The 19882-nt window shown below is 34.8% G+C and overlaps 1 protein-coding gene across 4 annotated transcripts in view; it reads left to right on the forward strand.

The window, feature by feature from the left end:
• LOC145629148 (calcium-transporting ATPase 3, endoplasmic reticulum-type-like) overlaps positions 1 to 19882 on the forward strand; it is a 48225-nt gene that overhangs the window by 23459 nt on the left and 4884 nt on the right. For 3 of the 4 annotated variants that reach the window (XM_081681682.1, XM_081681681.1, XM_081681680.1), the window contains 17 exons: positions 3653 to 3760; positions 4748 to 4900; positions 5053 to 5157; positions 5834 to 6030; positions 6664 to 6775; positions 7774 to 7872; positions 8046 to 8191; positions 8574 to 8631; positions 10279 to 10371; positions 11937 to 11987; positions 12080 to 12211; positions 13723 to 13824; positions 14401 to 14455; positions 14941 to 15026; positions 16486 to 16634; positions 17411 to 17516; positions 17612 to 17665. In XM_081681682.1, coding sequence (XP_081537808.1) covers positions 3653 to 3760; positions 4748 to 4900; positions 5053 to 5157; positions 5834 to 6030; positions 6664 to 6775; positions 7774 to 7872; positions 8046 to 8191; positions 8574 to 8631; positions 10279 to 10371; positions 11937 to 11987; positions 12080 to 12211; positions 13723 to 13824; positions 14401 to 14455; positions 14941 to 15026; positions 16486 to 16634; positions 17411 to 17516; positions 17612 to 17665 — 1806 coding nt within the window. The remainder of the gene's footprint in view (positions 1 to 3652; positions 3761 to 4747; positions 4901 to 5052; positions 5158 to 5833; positions 6031 to 6663; positions 6776 to 7773; positions 7873 to 8045; positions 8192 to 8573; positions 8632 to 10278; positions 10372 to 11936; positions 11988 to 12079; positions 12212 to 13722; positions 13825 to 14400; positions 14456 to 14940; positions 15027 to 16485; positions 16635 to 17410; positions 17517 to 17611; positions 17666 to 19882) is intronic. The other variant, XM_081681683.1, reaches the window with a different exon arrangement.

Raw genomic sequence — 19882 nt, forward strand, 5'->3', positions numbered from 1 at the left:
CACCTATAACACCCCAATAATTCTCCCTTTTCCAAACCACTTACTTTAACTAAAAATAGAGGAGAACCATTGGCATGTTACCGCCACGTGTTAAAACGTTAAAGCTTTATCAAAGTATTGCAGCGGAAATCCAACTTAAATATTAAAATAATATAATTTAGAAAACCAATAAGTCAAAGCTTACAAATTGGAACCATAAAGGCCCTTATTTAAAACCAAACCAATAATCAAAGTCCCAAAATATAAAAAGTAGTAAAACATAAATAAGTTCAACACAAAGAACGAATACTCTCAATCACACCAATCCCTTTGACAATGCGTATGTCAAATCATCGAACTTCACATCATCAAGCTAACCTGTGCAATACTGCTCCCCAATAATACAAGTGTAATAATTGGATCATCACAGGGTCATTGAAAGGCGAAAGCCATGACCAAAAGAAAACACACAAAAGCACGCAATCAGCAAAGCTGAGTACATACAAGCTACAATGCACAAAATCTAACATGCTCAACTAATTAAAGTAAATAAACATACAACTTGAATTCATTAATCAAGACTCCACACTTAAACAATTCAATTGACTCAACATACTTTCTAACCAATTCTAAACACTTGACTCTTTATATTTAATTTAATTAATTTAGTTTAATTAATTTAATTTGGAGTAAGCAATAGACGAGGTTGTCCAATCCACCAAATCATTTTGGTCCCAAATGACCATTTAAAATAAAAGTTTAGCGCGATGCAAGAATGGGCGCGACTCCATTCTCACAAAGTTAGTCTAGGATCCCATCTAACTTTCATTATAAAATAAAATGTAAATACCAAAAGAAAAGAGAACATGTTGATCAAACAAGCCTTGGAAAGCCACAGGCTACCACCGTGTACCCCAACCAATAATTGTCAATACTCTAGAAGTGCACGCTTTCTAGAGTTTTATTGCTCATCCATGTTTCACTTTACGTGATTACAATTTTAATTAATAGCCGACTCAATCCAATAAACCATACATAAAAATCATACATCAATTTACTTTTAATCTTATTTAGGACAATGGTGATCACATCACAAATTGACCTTTAATTTCATTAAACTTCCAAATTATCCAAATTGTTGAACATAGTCAACTCACCTAGCCATTTCGGCTTAATCCACCTTTACTCAACATACTAACAATTCATGATTGAGTAATAAAATAAATAACAACCTTGTGGAATAATTAATAAATTCATTCCACTTAAACCATTCAATTTCAATCCTTTAATAATCCAAATGTGGTTAACAAACCAATCCAATAAAAATATGCTTGTATCAACATTCCATACAAACAATTAATCCAATATGATTCAACATGTTTGCATCCATAATTCCACACAAACATAATCAATTCACCAAAACATGTCTCATAAACATAAGCACATGAATTAATTAAATGTAAAACCAAACAATTTTCATCCAAGTGTTCTCTAATCATGAAACTAAGTTCTTTTCTTTGGTACCTAAACATGATACTACTTACAACGAAGTAGACATGTACGTACCTCGTATAAACAATCCTTTGTGCCACTTTTAATCACTTAGAAGTCTCTTGAGGAATAATCACTTCCTAGAAAACAACCAACAACAATAAATTAATACTTAACCAAATTTCCAGCATTATAATTTAGATTAAAACTCCTTAAACTTCATTAAAAACATGTTTTTATGCTTAATTAATCAATAGAAAAACAATAGGAATAAAAGCCCCAAATTAATTGCTCATTAGAACCCTAAAATCCCAATTTGAATAAATTGAAACCCTAGGTTTATAATTCATAAAATCTGAAAATTATAATAACAAGGAAAATTTGGATTTTGGTACCTCGAATATGGGGGTAATTGAATTTTAGTACCCATCTAAAATTTTATTTTAAATTAGTACCTCCAAAATGACAAAACTATAGGTTTCAGTACCTCCGTCTAGTTCCGTTAAGTTTTCCGTTAGTGGGGCCCATTATCTAATTATTTAATAATTTAATTTATTAAAAAAAAAAAAGAAAAAACATTTTATTAAAAAAAAAACTTTAAAAAATAAAAAAATAAAATAAAAACAGCCACTGACACCGGCGCCGGCTTCCGGCTGTTGGTGGCCGAATTCCCCTGGCACCGGCGCCGGCCACCCCTTCCGTTTCCCTCCCTGTTTTCCCCTTCTCTGGAGCAAAGCCCAGCCACAGCAGCTGCCGCCGCGGGCAGGCAGGAAGCCCAGGGGTGCCATAAACCCACCACCCACGAACACCCGAAACCAGAAACCCACCACACCCCACCACCTACGAACCCCCGAAACCCACAACCCCACCACCGACGAACCCAGAAACCCACCACCCCACAACCGACGAACCCAGAAACCCCTAAAACCCACCACCGCACAACCGACGAACCCAGAAACCCTTAAAACCCACAACCGACGAACCCTAAAACCCCAAATTCGAAACCCACCTTATCTGAAATCCACCACATCGCCGCGGCCAGGAACGAGGAAGGGAAAACAGGGAGGGAAAGGGAAAGGGAGGGGGTGGGGTGCCGCGGCCAGGAACGAGAAAGGGAGGGAAGATGGTGGTGGTTGCGCTAGGGTTTCGGGGAAGGGGTGGCCAGCGCCGGTGTGGCTGTTTTTTTTTTTTTTAATTATTTTTTTATTTATTTTTTTTTTATAAAATGTTTTTTCTTTTTTTTTTAATAAATTAAATTATTAAATAATTAGATAATGGGCCCCACTAACGGAAAACTTAACGGAACATGGACAGAGGTACTGATATCTATAGTTTAGTCATTTTTGAGGTACTAATTTAAAATAAAATTTTAGATAGGTACTAAAATTCAATTACCCCCATATTCGAGGTACTAAAATTCAAATTTTCCTAATAACAATTATAATCTGAAATTATAACTTTAAACTATCAAAAACATGATTTTGATACTAAAAATATAATCTTTATACTATAAAATCAAAACCCAAAATAATTAAATAAACATTAAGCAAAAATAATGAAACAAAGGAGGAAAGAGAAAAGGAAGGCCACGGTGGTGGCTGGGCTGGTGGGCCGGCAGGGTCGCCGGCGGCGGCAGGGGGGGTGCGCCGGAGGTGGCTGGGCGGCAGGTGGTGTGAGTGAGGATTTCCTCACGTGAAGGAGGAGGAAAGGGAAAGAAGTAAAAAAAAAGAAAAGAAAAGGAAAAGGGAAAAGAAAAAAAGGGAAAAAAAATAAAAGAAAAGAAAAATAAAGGGAAAATAAGAGAAATAAAATAAAGAGAAGAGAGTTTACTAACCTTTTTGTGTGGGGAAAAATTTGGGGATGTATGGGGTATTTATAGGAGAGAGAGTGGTGTATGGTAAGTAGTAAAATTGAGCCTCAAAATTAATGGGCCAATTAAGTAAGTAAAGTGGGTTAGGTTTGTTTGTTGGACATAAATTATAGAATGAAGGTATGTATAAAAATTTGTACCAAAATAATTTTCGACCCAAAATTAAAAATTGAAACTTTTGAAATTAAATTCCGGAAAAATACAAATAAATATTATAAATAATATATAATTTCATTTATAATATATTTTAAAAATATGGGGGATTACAACACCTAAGTTTGATGGTTTGCTTCTTTAAATTGTTTCTTGCAGATCTGTGTTCTTCATTCTGCACACCATAGTTCTGTTACATCAGAATATGCGGTTGATGGGACAACATATGCCCCTGAAGGGGCAATTTTTAACGATGATGGTGTCCGGGTAAACTCTTTCTTCACATCTTTGTTTACAGGGTGGAATCTTTACTATGTTTTTATTTTTTTATTTATATTTTTATTTTTTGGTATTATAGCTTTCATTTCGTTAATGTCATAGTGAATGAATTTTATGTTACAAAAAGGTCAATTGAAGAACCTTAGTCCTTGAGTAAACCACTTATATTTCTGACTTCTGGATGGGAGAAATTTTTGTAGTCAGTCTGCTGGTTCATTGTTGATAAAGGAATGCTTAAATTATTTCAAATTGCTTTTAGCTAGGCCTGTGCATGATGGTACAGAATCCAACCTACTTTCACTATTTGATTGTTTTTGTTGGGGGGACGTGTTTAAGAAATCTGATAAATTTGTCGGTTTTCTTCTATGTTATGGGAATTCATGTATGTCTTGCTCTTGTGGTAACATTCTTGTATTTCTAAGTGGAAACACAATATATTATTAAGAAATAAAAATTAAAAACAGAATTCTTCAACGAGTGACATTCCATTTATGATGATACGTGGTAATGATTTACAGTTTACCTCAGCGGTATGCTTAAGGCTCATGCAGTAGAACATTCAGAATTTCAGAGCATAGATTTACAATTTCAGTGAGGTTTACATTTGGAATTGATATGAATGTTTTTATAAATGTAGGTTGTTTTTCATATTATAATTCTGACATGGATTTCCTTATTCATCTAGGGTGTCAAGGAAAGCAAATAATTTGATACTCTATGAGTCCATGACTCAATTACATAAGTACAAAGTAATTAACTCAATGTTGGATGAAGAGCATGCTTTCTGTACTTTGGCTTTAAAGATAAGATCTTAGTGGTAGCTTATTATTTATTCTACATTTACTGTTCAGTCTGGCGGTTTTTTTTTTATTTTATTTTTCCTCCCCTTAAAATAGTTGTATTGAAAATTACTACAGTTTATTGGATGAATGACAAGTAGCTTTAATTGATTTATGACTGATGGATCTGTTGCAGATTGACTTGCCTTCACAGCAGCCTTGCCTTCTTCACATAGCCATGTGTTCAGCCATGTGCAATGAGTCTTCACTGCAGTATAACCCAGACAAAGGAGCCTATGAAAAGATAGGAGAGTCTACAGAAGTGGCACTTCGTGTATTGGCTGAAAAGGTGGTTGGCGTGTACATTATATGAATATTGCAAATATTTACTGTTGCACTTGTGCTCGTTTTGCATGTATCTTAACGTTTTGTTCATAGCATATGATGAAAAATTAATTTATTTTTTTTTAAAATTTTTTTTTTTAATGAATCATTATTCAGATTGGAATTCCAGGCTTCGATTCTATGCCATCTGCCTTGAATATGTTAAGCAAGCATGAACGAGCGTCTTATTGTAATCGATATTGGGAGAATCTATTCAAGAAGGTATGCTTATGTACCTATATCGTTTCTCCAGTGCTTCTCTTTCTCTTTTTATGCCGAATTCATTAACTTTATTTTTTATTACATGTTTTCGGGGTTTATAGTTTCCTTTCCAAAGTTTAAAAGAGAAATCATCCCACCATCAAAAACTAATGAAAACCTTATTCCATATTGTTGTTTTTACAATAAAACCATCTTAGGAACCAAGTAGTACTTGGTTTGATAAGGATTGTATCTTACAACTATGAGATTGTGGGAAACCCGCAACTAGCAATTTGGTTGTGGGGATTCCCTCACCTTCCCCTCCAATCCCAAGGACCCTAGTTTAAATTTGAAAGTAACCTAAGCCAATGCGGAGTAAAATACAAATAAAAAGATAAATAAAAATATACTTATTGTTACGTCAAAACAAGATCCACGTTCTTGAGCAGTAGATCTGCAGAAGTAGATTGTTTTGACATTCTACTTCTTGGAGGACCCCCTAGAGCGGATGTACACTGATTGCATACCAGTCTGTGAAACTTGCACGTCTGAACGACTGTGACTGAATCTTCTTCCCTTTGGTTCTAAACTTTCTACACGTAATCTAAAGCTCTGTTATATGTATCTTTTTAGAGTTTTTTTTCCAAAGAATTAAGGATACTACTTGACTGTTGACACTAATATAAATGTCTTTCAGATCTCTGCACTAGAATTTTCTCGTGATCGCAAAATGATGAGTGTGCTTTGCAGTCATAAACAATCTACAACAATGTTTTCTAAAGGTGCTCCAGAGAGCATAATTTCAAGATGCACGAGTATTCTCTGCAATGACAATGGTTCAATTATACCATTGACGGCTGAGATTCGAGCTGAGTTAGAGGCAAAATTTAACAGGTTTACTCATTATGTCATAAACTGACAAACTTGCATAAATTTATGTATGTATGTATGTATGAATATATATCCCATCATGGCTCACCAATGCAACATATATACCGAAATCATCTTGTATACCTTCATCACAATAAATTTTTTGATTGTGTCTTCATCAGTTCTCCAGTTTAATTTTGCTTGACTTTCCTGCTTTCTTCTTTTTCTCTATCACTGATCTTTAAGCTGTAACCTGAGTGTTTGAAATTCCTTTGTTATGTTCCTTCCATACAATAAAAAGTATTTTTGTTCCTTCCCATATCTTTAATCCTGCGCCTAATCTGATATATCTTTTCATGAATTTGTCGTCTTCTATTGCTCAAAATGCAGCCTAACTTCCTTCACCTAAACACTATCATCAAGAGGGGTACTGTAGGATTATATACTTCAGTAAGCCCAGCTTCGTTTGCACTTTATTTGCACAGACGCCATTGAAAATCCTACATTTCTATCTGTTTTCTTTGTTCCATGTAAAATGTTATTTAGTCTTACTTCGCAGTATTCAGTTTAAAATGTTCCTGAAGTTTTATGTTTCTACAAGTTCACTTATATAGTTTTAGGGATTTGTTTTAAAAATGACCTATACCTTTATAATAGTTTTGCAGGAAAAGAAACTTTGAGATGCCTTGCTTTGGCTGTCAAAAGTTTGCCCATGGATCAACATGTTCTCTCTTATGATGACGAGAAAGACCTAACATTTATTGGGATGGTATGCTTTCGTTGTAATTTTCCACATTTTTTCACTATGCTTATCTGCTGATGTTTACTAGTTTGCTCATTGTGGTGTGGCTTTGATGATTATGATTTCCTATGTTAATTTGTTAGACCCAATTCTTATTGACTTCTTCCCCTTGGTAAATTTTGAATGGATTTTGATTTTGATCATGCTATTTGTTTGTTGGCTGACGTTTCACATATTTGTTGCTTAGTCTATCTCATCATCTCTTTGAAGTATGAACTAATTTATAATTGTTTACTTACTTAGATTTGTGGACATATAGTGGAACTAATAATGTTGTCCAAAAGATAAATGCTTATGAACCTTTAAAGAGCTTGCGTTTGGTTCGATTCTCTACCTTAAGACTAAGGGGGCGCTTGGTTCGCACGGAGTAAAGGGTATGGAATCAAGAAAGGGATAGAAGGGAAATGCAAAGTAATTCCGTTTGATATCATTTGTTATTTGGGTGATATTCTCCTTTTGCCACCAGTCCTGTCACTGTCGCCCCATTCTCGTCGCTGCAACAGCCACCTCCCTTTCTCATCGCCGTCACAGCCACCCCCTTTTTCATTGCCACCTCTGCTTCCCCCCATTCTCGTCCCTACTGTCTCCTGCTATCTTCTTTATTGTTCCACCACCTCTGTTAAAAGGTTGGTTGTTAAGGTCAAATTCGAACATTAAAACTCCATATCTGGAATTTTCATGGTTGAATTTGACCATATAATACCATAATTGATGATACAGAAAGGTTGATTTCTATTTTTCTTTATTATTGCTTTTTCGAAATTTTAGGGTTTGTAGGTTTTTTTTCGGGTGGTTGGAGTGTTGTTTAGGGTAATTGGTTCTTTTTGCTGGGACTGGTTTTAGGGGGTTCTTTGGAAAGTTTCCAGCGGATTAGGGTGGTTAGGTGGGAATGTTTGATCTCTTCCTTGTGTGCATGCTTGTAAAGTTTGTCTATCTTCTACATTAAGCTTCCATCTTGTGGTTAGGTGGGAATGCTTGATCCACCAAGAGAAGAAGTGCGAAATGCCATACTGGCATGTATGACTGCAGGAATACGGGTCATAGTTGTAACGGGGGACAATAAGGTATTTTCAATTTTCTTATTCATATTATTTTTCTCCCCCAAAAAAGAAACAAGAAGTAAAAAGAAAAAGATGAAGTCAAAAGAAGAAAATGAGAAAAAGAAAAGGCGGCTGTTTGATTTATTACATGTCACAGGTTTCTAATTTTGGTTTTGTAATTTGACTATCAACCTTAGGCAACTGCTGAATCATTATGCCGCAAGATAGGAGCTTTTGATCACCTTGGAGATTTTGTTGGGCACTCTTTTACAGCATCTGAATTTGAAGAACTTCCAGCTTTGCAGAAGACAATAGCATTGCAACGTATGGCTCTCTTTACAAGGTACAAATAAATTTTTCAGATGTCTGTCAAATCTTAGGGGAATTTATAAATGTGTAATGTGACACTATTGTTTGATCTATGTGTCCTTGTTCCCTTTCTTGCTCTAAAATAGATTTATTGTTTGAAAGTAATTCTAAGCTTTGCACTACTCACTAATTAGTAGAAAGCTCGTCGATTCAGACATATGGGAAATCTTGAAAGGCTGAATGTTGAAGTTTAATTAAGCAAATTGATGCTTCTTGTCAAAGTGTCCATTTTGTATTTTAACACTTTCTTTAGTGTTATTTTTCTATTTTTTATGTATATTTTTGCGTGAAAGTTTCACTTACTCTATTCGCCTTGCAATTCTAATTAATCTGACATCCTTACATGACATTTTTAGGGTTGAACCTTCTCACAAGAGAATGCTGGTTGAAGCCTTGCAAAATCAAAATGAAGTGGTAAGATATTCTTGAATGGTACATGCTTCCTTTGTTTCTTTTTACTTGCAGCACTTTAACTTTTGCATTATTCGCATGTTTTACTTATACTAGCTTTGATGGTTTATAGCTTAGAAAAATTATAATCTTGTGAGGTCTTGTTAGATTTGCCATAACAATATGACATGAGCAGTAGGTGATATCGTAGTAGTTAGGGCTTCCCCTAGAGACCTTGCAGTTTGGGGTTTTATATATATTCTTGGCATTTAGATTTGGATGGCCAAATTTCTCATTTTAATTCTCACAAATTCTATATGTAAGTGCTAAATGACATAACGCAACAGTTTATGTGCAAAAATTACTAAGCACCCCCTTTAAATTTTTATTTTTCTTTTGTTTAATATTCTCCCCCACCATTCTTCATTTATTTCTCTTGTTGTGGGATGAGTCTTAATGAGCTAGTTTTATTTGTGAGGGAAGGCTCTAATCTCTTATGTCTTAGAGGGTCACATACATCTGCAACAAGGAGATACAATCCTTGGTTATTATCGGGATTTAATAATAATTTATTTGAGAGACTTTTAGAGAGGAGAGGATAAGGATATTAGAGAACACTAAGCTTTCTTGTGCCATCAAAGATGGGAGTTTTAATAGGATTCTTGGAAAAGGGTCTCCTATCTTACCTAATTGCTCCCTGTTTTATGGTTGGTGTGTGTGTGTGTGGGCGCGCCCACGCCTCTATGGCCATTAATTATTCATGAAGAATTTGGTAATACTGATTGATTACCCATAAAAAATTATCCAAAGATCTGATAGTGGCTCTACCAGAGTTGCCCCTATTTTCTAACATCAACATCATTACAATGCCTCTAGAGATGCTCTTGTCCTAGGCAATATGAGGCATTTGACGCATACTATGTGGTTATAGTGTTGTACTATTGTTTTTATTTCCGTAAAAATTTAAATTTTATACCATAAAGTATATTGAAGGAACGGTAAGGTCACGTGGGCTGTGTAGATAGAGGATTGGTGTGAAAAATGTGGATGAAGCCCTTGATACATTCAGGACAACTCATCCTGTATATCTAGATTTTAGGGTTTTTCCCTCCCCCTCCCCCCCCCCCCCCCCCTCCCCCTCTCTTCCTTCACAAACTAATGTGTGAATGTGTGTGCAAGTATATGGATATGCGTGTGCCTGTGTCTTTTTTTGGGTTCTTGAAGATTTTTCATTTTTATTTCTTTTAGAAAAAAAATGTGAGCAATGAAAAACTTAAATCATCAATCTCCAGCGACCAGAATTAGTTTCATGCAATACTTATCTGTACTTTCTTAATTATTTACATTTTATTTTACCACAATATATCTTGAAGGAATGGTAAGGTCGATCGGTAGTGGAAAATGTGGGCAAATCCTTTGATGCATTCTTGACAACTAATCCTATATATCTAGGTTCTATGGTCTCCCCCCACCCCCCTCCCACCCACTTGCAAATATATGTGTGAATGTGTGCGTCCACCCTGTATCTCTGTGGGTTCTTGCAGAATTTTGTTCTACAAAAAATGTGTAGCAGTGAAGAACTTAAATCATCAGTTCCAGCAACCAGTATTATAAGTTCCAAGCTCATCTAATGTAATTTATTTTTGCATTGTTCTTGTAATTTTGTTTCAGGTTGCAATGACTGGTGATGGAGTCAATGATGCTCCTGCATTAAAGAAAGCCGACATAGGAATTTCTATGGGTTCTGGAACCGCTGTTGCTAAGGTAAGCCACATCTGTTACCTGCATTACCATCCTGCCTGAAATTTTATAAATTCATATACAAAATATTGTGAAATGTATTCTTGCAGAAATTCCTTTCTGTTCTGTCCAGTTGTATAGAAATAGGGCATGCATCTTATCTTTTCGGGAGCGTAAGACCGTTGGAAAATGCGTCATCAGAGATCTTTGTGTCTTCTGTTACTTCCATAGAACAAAGACTGTCGTTAATGACAAAGTTTTCCCTACCCAGTATATATGATCAACATTCTGTCAAACTTAGTCGACCCCACTTATGGGGTTAAGGCTCTGATGGATTGATTCTGTCAAATTTGGAAAATGATTGTCAGCAAAGCGTTTGAAAACCTTTTAAGACTGAAGAATTCCTTCCTTACTTATTTTTGGTGGGTGCAACAGAAATTTTCGTTTTCCTGCATATTGTGTGTTGTCTCTTTGCCACTGCATGCTGCTCACTCCTGTTGAAATTGCTTCATTTTTTGTGGCTCATGAATTGGCTAAGCATTGAAATATAAAAGCAACAAAGAAATGGTGTTGCTCTAGTGCTTCAAAGATTGTTTTGTGATGCTTGAATGAGAGCACAAGCCTTTGTATGGATGAATTGCTTATATGAGCCCCGTGCCTATTATTGCTATATTGTACTGTTGATTGAATGTTCATTAAAAATAAATGCCATGCCCAAAATCTTTATGGAAGGCTGGCGAGGTTGCCTATGAGATCCCCCTTTGTCGCCACTATGCCCACTCATTGAGGCTGACACAAGGGACTTAGAGTCGGACCATGACATTCGACTTTCCTTTCATTCCTTTTAATTTTATTTTATTTTAATTATGAAATTAGGGGTGGGGGGAGTATTTCATTCAACCATTGATACCTTGCAGAAGAGAATGAGTTATAATATAAATTACTAGATGAATAACTGTATTTCCCATCCTTTTCGCATGAGTACATGACTAACAGAGAGTAAATTAAGATTCTCAACTGCGGAGAAGATGTCATCTTAGACAACACCCATAGAGTATATATAACTCTAAGATGTCTCCTTTATATCTTTTGAATTGGACCCAAATCTCTTCTTTCCAATCAGATAGATTCCATGCCACGCATCAGCATTGCCTTTAAGACAAAAGCTGCAGCCCTTCCTCCTGCTTCTTTCGTTGAGCACACTCATCCAGCTTGGAAGATAAATTGCATTACACAACCTTTTTTCCTCTTTTTGATGGATACTTCTTGAGTAAAGGTGGATCTGGGGTCACCCCTCTTGAGTATTGATTTCTCAACGCTCTATTCTTGTGGATTTGAGTGTTAAATATAATCATATGCTCCAATTACTTATGCAGTTTTCATAGATCTCATTCAATGTATCTTTCAAATATCCTCTGGCCTTCACAGTTGATTGTGTGACATATTTTCAGTTAGATGTTGGTGTGATCTAGTAATTGGCTTTATGTTTTTTTTTTTTTTTTTTTTTTTTTTTTTGGTTATTTATTTATTTGTTAATATTTAATTCAAGTCAACATTTTATTAAGTGTTTATCTACTTTCCCAATGCAGAGTGCATCGGACATGGTTTTGGCTGATGACAATTTTGCCACTATTGTTGCGGTATTTTTTTCTTTTTCCTATTTGATTTATAATAACTAAAAAATAACTAAATCACTGTGATTTAGCTTTTCATTTTGCTGAATCAATTACAGGCTGTTGCTGAGGGGAGGGCTATATATAATAACACAAAGCAGTTCATCAGATACATGATCTCTTCAAATATTGGTGAAGTAGTGTGTATATTTGTAGCAGCCGTACTTGGAATCCCTGACACCCTTGTGCCTGTGAGTCTATAACTGATAAGCATTTAATGTTCTTTTGTTAATTGTGCTGATAATTGTCCTGAAAGCGTAATTGATATTATTCTATCAATCTTTTCGTTCTCTGTCAAATTGAGTCAATTTTTTTTTTTTTTTTTTTTTGACGTTGTAATTACAATGAAATTAATTGAATGCCTCGTTAAACTTTATGAACTTATTTCTTGGTAAAGTGGCAACAAAAGGGTCTACATGAAACAACTTTGTTATTTTAAGGGCAAGGGTGCATACATTTTACCTCATCCATCTGACGCAAATTAGGCATTGTGCTTATGTTAATGTTAATCAATATCATGCTCCACTTTGGAAATGAAGATTTGGGGACAAGTTTCTTCTAGGGATGCATTATATACATTTTGGTGTTTATGCCTTCAAAATATTAGATCAAAGACAATTTGGGACTGTTTTGTTGGCTTGCTTGTGGGCCAACCCTGCTAGCAGTCTTGGGTGGGATGCTGTAGGATATTTGCTCGGAGTATTTATATTTGATAAATCATAGTAGGGTATTTTGCTTGGAGTATATATATTTGATAAACCATAGTGAGATATTTTGCTTGGAGTATATATTTTTTTATAGACCATAGTAGACTAGTAGTATATTTTGCTCGGAGTATATATATTTTCTAAGCAATTGTAAGACTTTTCTTAATAACTCAAATATCTGACATGGAATTGAAAATAACAAGAATATTACTGGTTTCAAACAGGAGAAAAAGAAAAGAAAAAAAAAAAAAAAAAAAAAAAAAAAAAAAAAAAAAAAAAAAAAAAAAAAAACCGAAGAAGCAAGTAATTTATCTAATTCTTACTCTAATTGCTAATCATTTATTCATTTTGTCTCGCTTTAACTAATATGCTAATATTTTGTTTTTATTATACACTTTGTATCTCAATCAGCAATCTCTTTTCTAACAGTTGATGAGTTCATTGATGTGGTTAAATTATAATGGCCCTTTTGAGTTTAATGGGCTTGTTTTGGCTTCTATATTCTAGACTTTAGTTTCCTTTGTTACTTAGTATGACTACTATTGAAAAATTAAGTGCCTTCTTATCCAATTGGAATCAAATTGAAGCCTTTGCAAAGGCCTGTGAAAATTTAATATATTCATTCTGTTGATGACAGTGCTGTTCATTTTCCTGGTTTTTGGATTACTGATGAGAATAATTTTGAAATATATAACAATTGATGATGAATGATAGTAATATGTGTGATGTGTTAATTAAAAAAGCTGAAAAAGTCTGAATTTTTTTTATTCTTTAGATCAAGATTGTGCTATCTCAATTCTAGTTTTTAATCTTTTTTTAAAATATATTGGATTTTATTTAAATATTTGATATGCAAATTGCACAATTTCTTGCTAAAACATTGGTCTTAATTTTTCTGTTAGTGGGGCTTTGATGGTTGCCGATTATTGAGGACTCTTAGATGCATACGTTGTTATGCACGTTGAATTTAACATCTATTACTTGTTAAATCTCAGGTTCAGCTGCTATGGGTTAATTTAGTTACCGATGGGTTACCTGCAACTGCTATAGGTTTCAACAAACAAGACTCGGATGTGATGAAATCCAAACCCCGTAAGGTAAATGTGCTGGATTAATGATTTAGAAGCTTAGTAAAAATCCTTGTTAATAAATCCTTCGAAACAGAATCCTTGTTAGTGAGTTCCCAAGTTGTTCTATCATTCCTTGGTTGGAAAAGTTTATGTCAAGATTGCTTGGTAGTACCAGTGGTTGTTTATCCATGAATACAAAATAATACTTTGTGACTCTAATGTCACGTAGTAACCGATGTCTAAAACAAGGACTGCAAAGGAACTAAGGATATTAATTATTATACCACAGGCTTGAAGAGGCTGAACTGGTTCCTTTGAGTACTAGGACAAATCCTTTAATTCTTTGCTCTTGACCATTGAGTTTAAAGACCAGTTTAAGCTGACATGATGTAGAGAAAAAATTGGATACATGTTATCCCTGTCCTTTCCACTGAAAAATTTATAGGACATTCAATTCTCAGTTGTTTGAAATCTTTGAATGTCCGTTTATGTGGAAAAAAAAAAAAAAACTTTCATATATTATCCAGCACTCCAGCCATAATGTTTTATATTGTCAATAATGCATTGCTCTGAAGTGGGTGTATTATATTGTCAAACCTGCAGGTTGGTGAAGCAGTTGTTAGTGGCTGGTTGTTTTTCCGTTATGTAGTCATTGGAGGTAATTTTTTTTCGTCATTTATGCTTACATGTGTTAGTCAGCTGTGTATTATGTGTTTGTGCTTTGCTTTCTGCTGTGATCACGGGTGAAGATATTACTTTGCATAAGAAGTTTAATGTTGCCGCATTAACAAGGAAGAATTTGTTTTATCCTTTATGTGATTTAGCAAATTAGCTTACATCCCAATTCTCAAGCAAGTAAGATATTGTATTTTTATCTGTTGCATATGAATTATCAGTCACTTCTGATTTACTTTTGAATAAAGTATATGCTTATGGAGTGTATTATTTTATTTGTATTATTTTCGGTTCGGACATTGGGGGTGGGGGGGGGGGGGGGGAAGAAGAGTGGAGGTCTGGGTTGATTGTGTAGATATATGGCTTTTGTAACTCTTTTGGAAATTATCTTTTGATTCTTGATATTACTATGGATCAGATAAAGAAGAAATAGTTTCGTAACCTTTTTCCCTTCTATATTTATCGCAGCGTATGTCGGCCTTGCCACTGTTGCAGGTTTCATATGGTGGTTTGTCTATGCTGATACCGGACCCAGGCTTCCGTATAGTGAACTGGTAAGCGTCTTTGATATTAATTATGTTCCCTTGCCGTACAATCTCTCTTGTGGACTCCTAGGCGCTTGGTGAGTCATACCGCCTGGTAAATCAGCTTGGCCAATGTCTGGGTGCAGTGCGGTCCATAAGGCAGTGGCGGAGGGAGGGGGGTACAAGGGGGGACAGCTGTCCCCCCACTTAAAAAAAAAAAAAAAAAAAAAAAATCAGGTTTTTCAAAAAAAAAAAAACCTTTTTTAATCATTTTTTTTTCTAACTTGTATTTATATTAAGATTTTTTTTTTTTTTTGCAATCATTAGTTAGTTAACTACTATATAAAATTCATACTATATTTTCTACAGTTATAATATGGAGTAATTTCTAATTGTTTGAATGATAAAAATTTGTATGTATATATTGGATTATTACTTGAGGTGTATGTTGAAATTTAAATCCCACATTGCTTGAATTAGATATTACTGAGTATAAAATTATGTTATTCTATTAGAATATAAAGGTTTTTCAGTTGTTAACTTACTAGTTATTTAATTTAAGTTGTTTGATGGTTTGATTGTGAAATTATATATGGTAAATTAGTAATTGATTCATGACATGCCAAATGATTCACTTAATTGAAACTAATCTAAGACAACATGAAAACAACTTGATCTTCGAAAATTCCTACTAGAAAGAATGATATCCGAAGGAAATCATCATTTTTTCCGACTACTTAATAACTATTTACATGTCAAGTATTCAACTTTAGCTATTTAATTATTTTTGTGTCAATTTTTTTTCCTAACATTTTTGTCACGTCATGCGATGTCTTCCATTGTCCCCCCGGTTTAAAATTTCTGGCTCCGCCACTGCCATAAGGTGAGCCTAGGTGCGTGCCTCAGGCTGCCTTTGGCAAGGGTTCTTGCCTGCTTCTTGTTCAGATTTGGAAATCTGACATGAAAACAAGAGGAAGAACCCAAACAAATTTGAAATTACAACTTATTGAGGATTTAACGGTCTAATGGCGCAATATCCCTCAATTAATTACATAAATTTCTACTATGAAATAAAAGCCCCAATTATTAGAACAATTTTTGCACTTGTTTATCAATACCCAAACGAATTAAAGTAGGATGATGAACAAAGCGAGTAGCAATTACCTACCGTGAGACGAAAATGAGCATTCTCTCCTTTTTTTCCTCATTGAAGAAGTTTTATTATAGCTTTCACATGAGGATAGATCTCTCTGCCCTACACACGTATACATGGTAGTGCTAATAGCTTAGGTGTACAGTTTCTGTATTATCCAATAAACAATACTTTTTCACTCCATAAAATATCTCAGTTTTTTTTTTTTTTTTCGATTTTTACCCTGTTACTATGTGCAACATAACCAGTTATAATACTCTGGTCTATGTTGTTATTCTTGCTGCTTTCACTTGTGCTCTTTTGTGGGATCATGATGCTGCCTCTTTCCTGTACCAGATGAACTTTGACACCTGTCATATGAGGCAGACAACATATCCATGCAGCATATTTGATGATCAGCATCCATCTACTGTTTCAATGACAGTACTTGTTGTGGTAGAGATGTTCAATGCACTAAATAACCTGAGTGAAAATCAATCTCTTCTGTAAGTATTTAGTTTGACTTAAGTTTATTTTCTATATTTGTTGCTGTTGTACTCATTCTAAATTATATCATGTCATCATGTACATTAGAAATATTATTGCAGTTTTATTCCTTTTCATTCACCATTTTTATTTCTGGTCTTTCAACACCATGAATCTCATTAATAAAATTTGAGGGGGGGAAAAAGCAGTCATAAAGAGGGTGATCCGGCACCCCTTCGGAAACAAATGTTACAGATTTCATTCTGATTGTTGTGGAAATTATCAAAAAAGAGGCTTTTGATCATGTATCAAAAGAGACACTGAATACTCAACTCTCCTCATCCTGAAGATATGTTACAGAGTCTTTAAAGATTCTGTTATTGCTTTTCATCCTAATCACCCTCATGAAAACAAAGAACAGATTGTCTGAAAATATATTGTCAAGACTCAAGAGAATGTAAGAGGTTCTAAACTTCTAATTGTTTTCTTATCATGTGGTATTCATAATTCATCTGTTTCTCATATTATCTCCCCTTTTAACTCTACTGGATGCCCAATCATGTGTAACTTTTTTTGGGTGGGAGAGAAAACATAGTTGAAGAAAGGGGGAAAAAAACATCCAGCAATATGGCTTTGTAAATATGGTTTTTGCATTTTTAAAGAATATTCACCCTGACATTATATTAATGTTTAACACATGTATTGTGGTTACTGGATGGTAACTACCCTTGTAATTATTGTCAGACTGTGGACAATTTTATGGTGACTAATCGTTATGATTTGGTTTCTTGTTCAGTGTTATACCTCCCTGGACCAACTTGTGGCTGGTAGGTTCTATCATACTGACCATGCTTCTTCACATACTAATTTTGTATGTTCAACCATTATCAGCTCTGTTCTCTGTAAGTTGGTAACAATTCACTACTGTTATTTCCATCAATTTGTTTGTTCTCTTTGCTGATGCTGCATGTTGTAACCAAGTTTTGCTTAATCTCAGGTGACAGCACTATCTTGGACTGAATGGAAAGTTGTTTTGTATCTATCATTTCCGGTTAGCCATCTAAATTCTCTATAAATGATTTTCAATTGTTCTGAGGTGTTATGTTTTGAGGCTTTTTACCTATCGTCCTTGCCGAGAAAGAGGAGGGGGGGGGGGGGGGGGCAGGGATGGAGCTGGAAAAATATGACGCTTCTTCGCCAAATGAAGTTAAACCAACAATTTAGTTTTTATAGTGATAGCAATTTAAATACAGCATTCATTATGCAAGATAGGAGGAATTTTTCTTTCTTTCATTTTTTTTTTTTTTTTTTTTGTTTTTTTTACATGTCTGGGTAAGGGTAAGCCACCATAACATAACATGATGATTCTACTATGTCATTTTTCAAAAAATGACACCATAACATGATGATGTGTCATGTTATGATTGGTCAATTTTTTATTATTTTTAAAAGCCTAAATGTACTATACATGTATTTGTAATTATAAATACATGTATTTTTTAAAGAATACGTAATTATAGTTTTTAAAAATCTATTTTTATCTTTCTAAAACCATTTTCGAAAATTAAATTATAATTAAAATTTGGAAAATAAAAAAATTATTATTGTTCACCCTTTTCTTCATTCATGATATAAATTAACGACCCTCAAAATCCTGTATAATCTCTTCGCAATTCAAACCAAAATTCCGACCAAAAAATTCTGTCCAAACATTGGATTTATTGGGTTTTCAATCTGCCTTCATGATCCATATACAAATTTCGTTTTAGGGTTCGATTGATAATTTTGATTTATGTAAAAATCATGTTGTTTGATAGTTTTGAGAATGAAAATAGCGTGTATTACAATGATTTAAAGCACAAATCTCTCAATTTTTATGAAGACCGATGGATAACGAGGGTGTACTCTACAATTTAGAGTTAGATTTTTTTATTTTTTTTTTTGCAAACTTGTTTTATCCAGAATCGGGATCTGCGATTTTTTTAATTTGTTTGTGGTTAGGTCATTGCCTGTATTTATTTAGGTCATTACCTAACCCACAAACAAGTTCAAGAAAACTTAATTAAATTTATCGGATCAAATAGGGATTTCGGAAAAAAAAAAAAAAAAATGCAAGCACTTCATCTTCCTCTTTATTCTTTGACAAAATTTGCACAATTTGAATTCCCATAAATCATATTTTCAAACCATTCAAAGAAGAATTAGTCTTTTGCAAATACTTATAAATGAGAATGTTGTTCAATCAATCAATCAATCAATCAAAGCCTTAATCCCAAAAGTGGGGTCGGCTAACATGAACCAAATTTGATTATTCCGTGTAGTCATCAACATAAATCTTTCTCCTCCATCCCTTACGATCCAAAACTTCATCCTCACGTAAATCCATGCACTTCATATCCTTCCTCACTCCTTCCAACCAAGTCATCTTTGGTCTCCCTCTTCCTCGTTTAATCCCTCCATGGTCCCACTCTTCCACTCTTCGCACCGGTGCACCCTCGGGTCTCCGTCTTACATGTCCAAACCAACGCAGACGATTTTCCCTTAATTTATCTACAATGCCCGCCACACCTACTTTCTTGCGAATAACCTCATTTCTGATTCTATCTCTTAAAGTGTTTCCACACATCCACCTTAACATGCGCATTTCCGTAACCTCCATCTTTTTAATATGCTCTTTCTTAGAAGCCCAACATTCTGTACCATAGAGCAACACTGGTCTTATGGCAGTCCTGTAGAATTTTCCCTTCAACTTTAAGGGAATGCTGCGGTCGCATAACACTCCCGTGGCCGCTCTCCATTTAAGCCACCCTGACTTAATCCTGTGGGTCACGTCTTGATCAATGTCACCATTCTTCTGGATGATCGACCCTAGGTACTTAAAACATTCACTCATGGTCAAATCCTTTCCATCCAAACTCACCACTTCATTGCTTGTCCCCCTCTGAGTGCCAAAACGACATACCAAATATTCAGTCTTACTCCGACTTAGCTTAAACCCTCTAGATTCCAACCTTTGCCTCCATTGCTCCAACTTGACATTAACCCCATCCTTAGTCTCATCCACCAAAACGATATCATCTGCGAACAACATACACCATGGAACCTCATCTTGAATTGGTCTAGTTACTTCATCTAGAACCGTTGCAAAAAGAAAAGGGCTTAATGCAGACCCTTGATGCAATCCGATTGTAATAGGGAAATCTTTTGTCAACCCTCCGCATGTCCTCACATTTGTTGACACATCCCGATACATATCCTTAACTAGGTC

The sequence above is a fragment of the Chenopodium album genome, chromosome 4 (assembly GCF_948465745.1).
Source record: "Chenopodium album chromosome 4, dcCheAlbu1.1, whole genome shotgun sequence".
Classification (NCBI taxonomy): Eukaryota; Viridiplantae; Streptophyta; class Magnoliopsida; order Caryophyllales; family Amaranthaceae; genus Chenopodium; species Chenopodium album.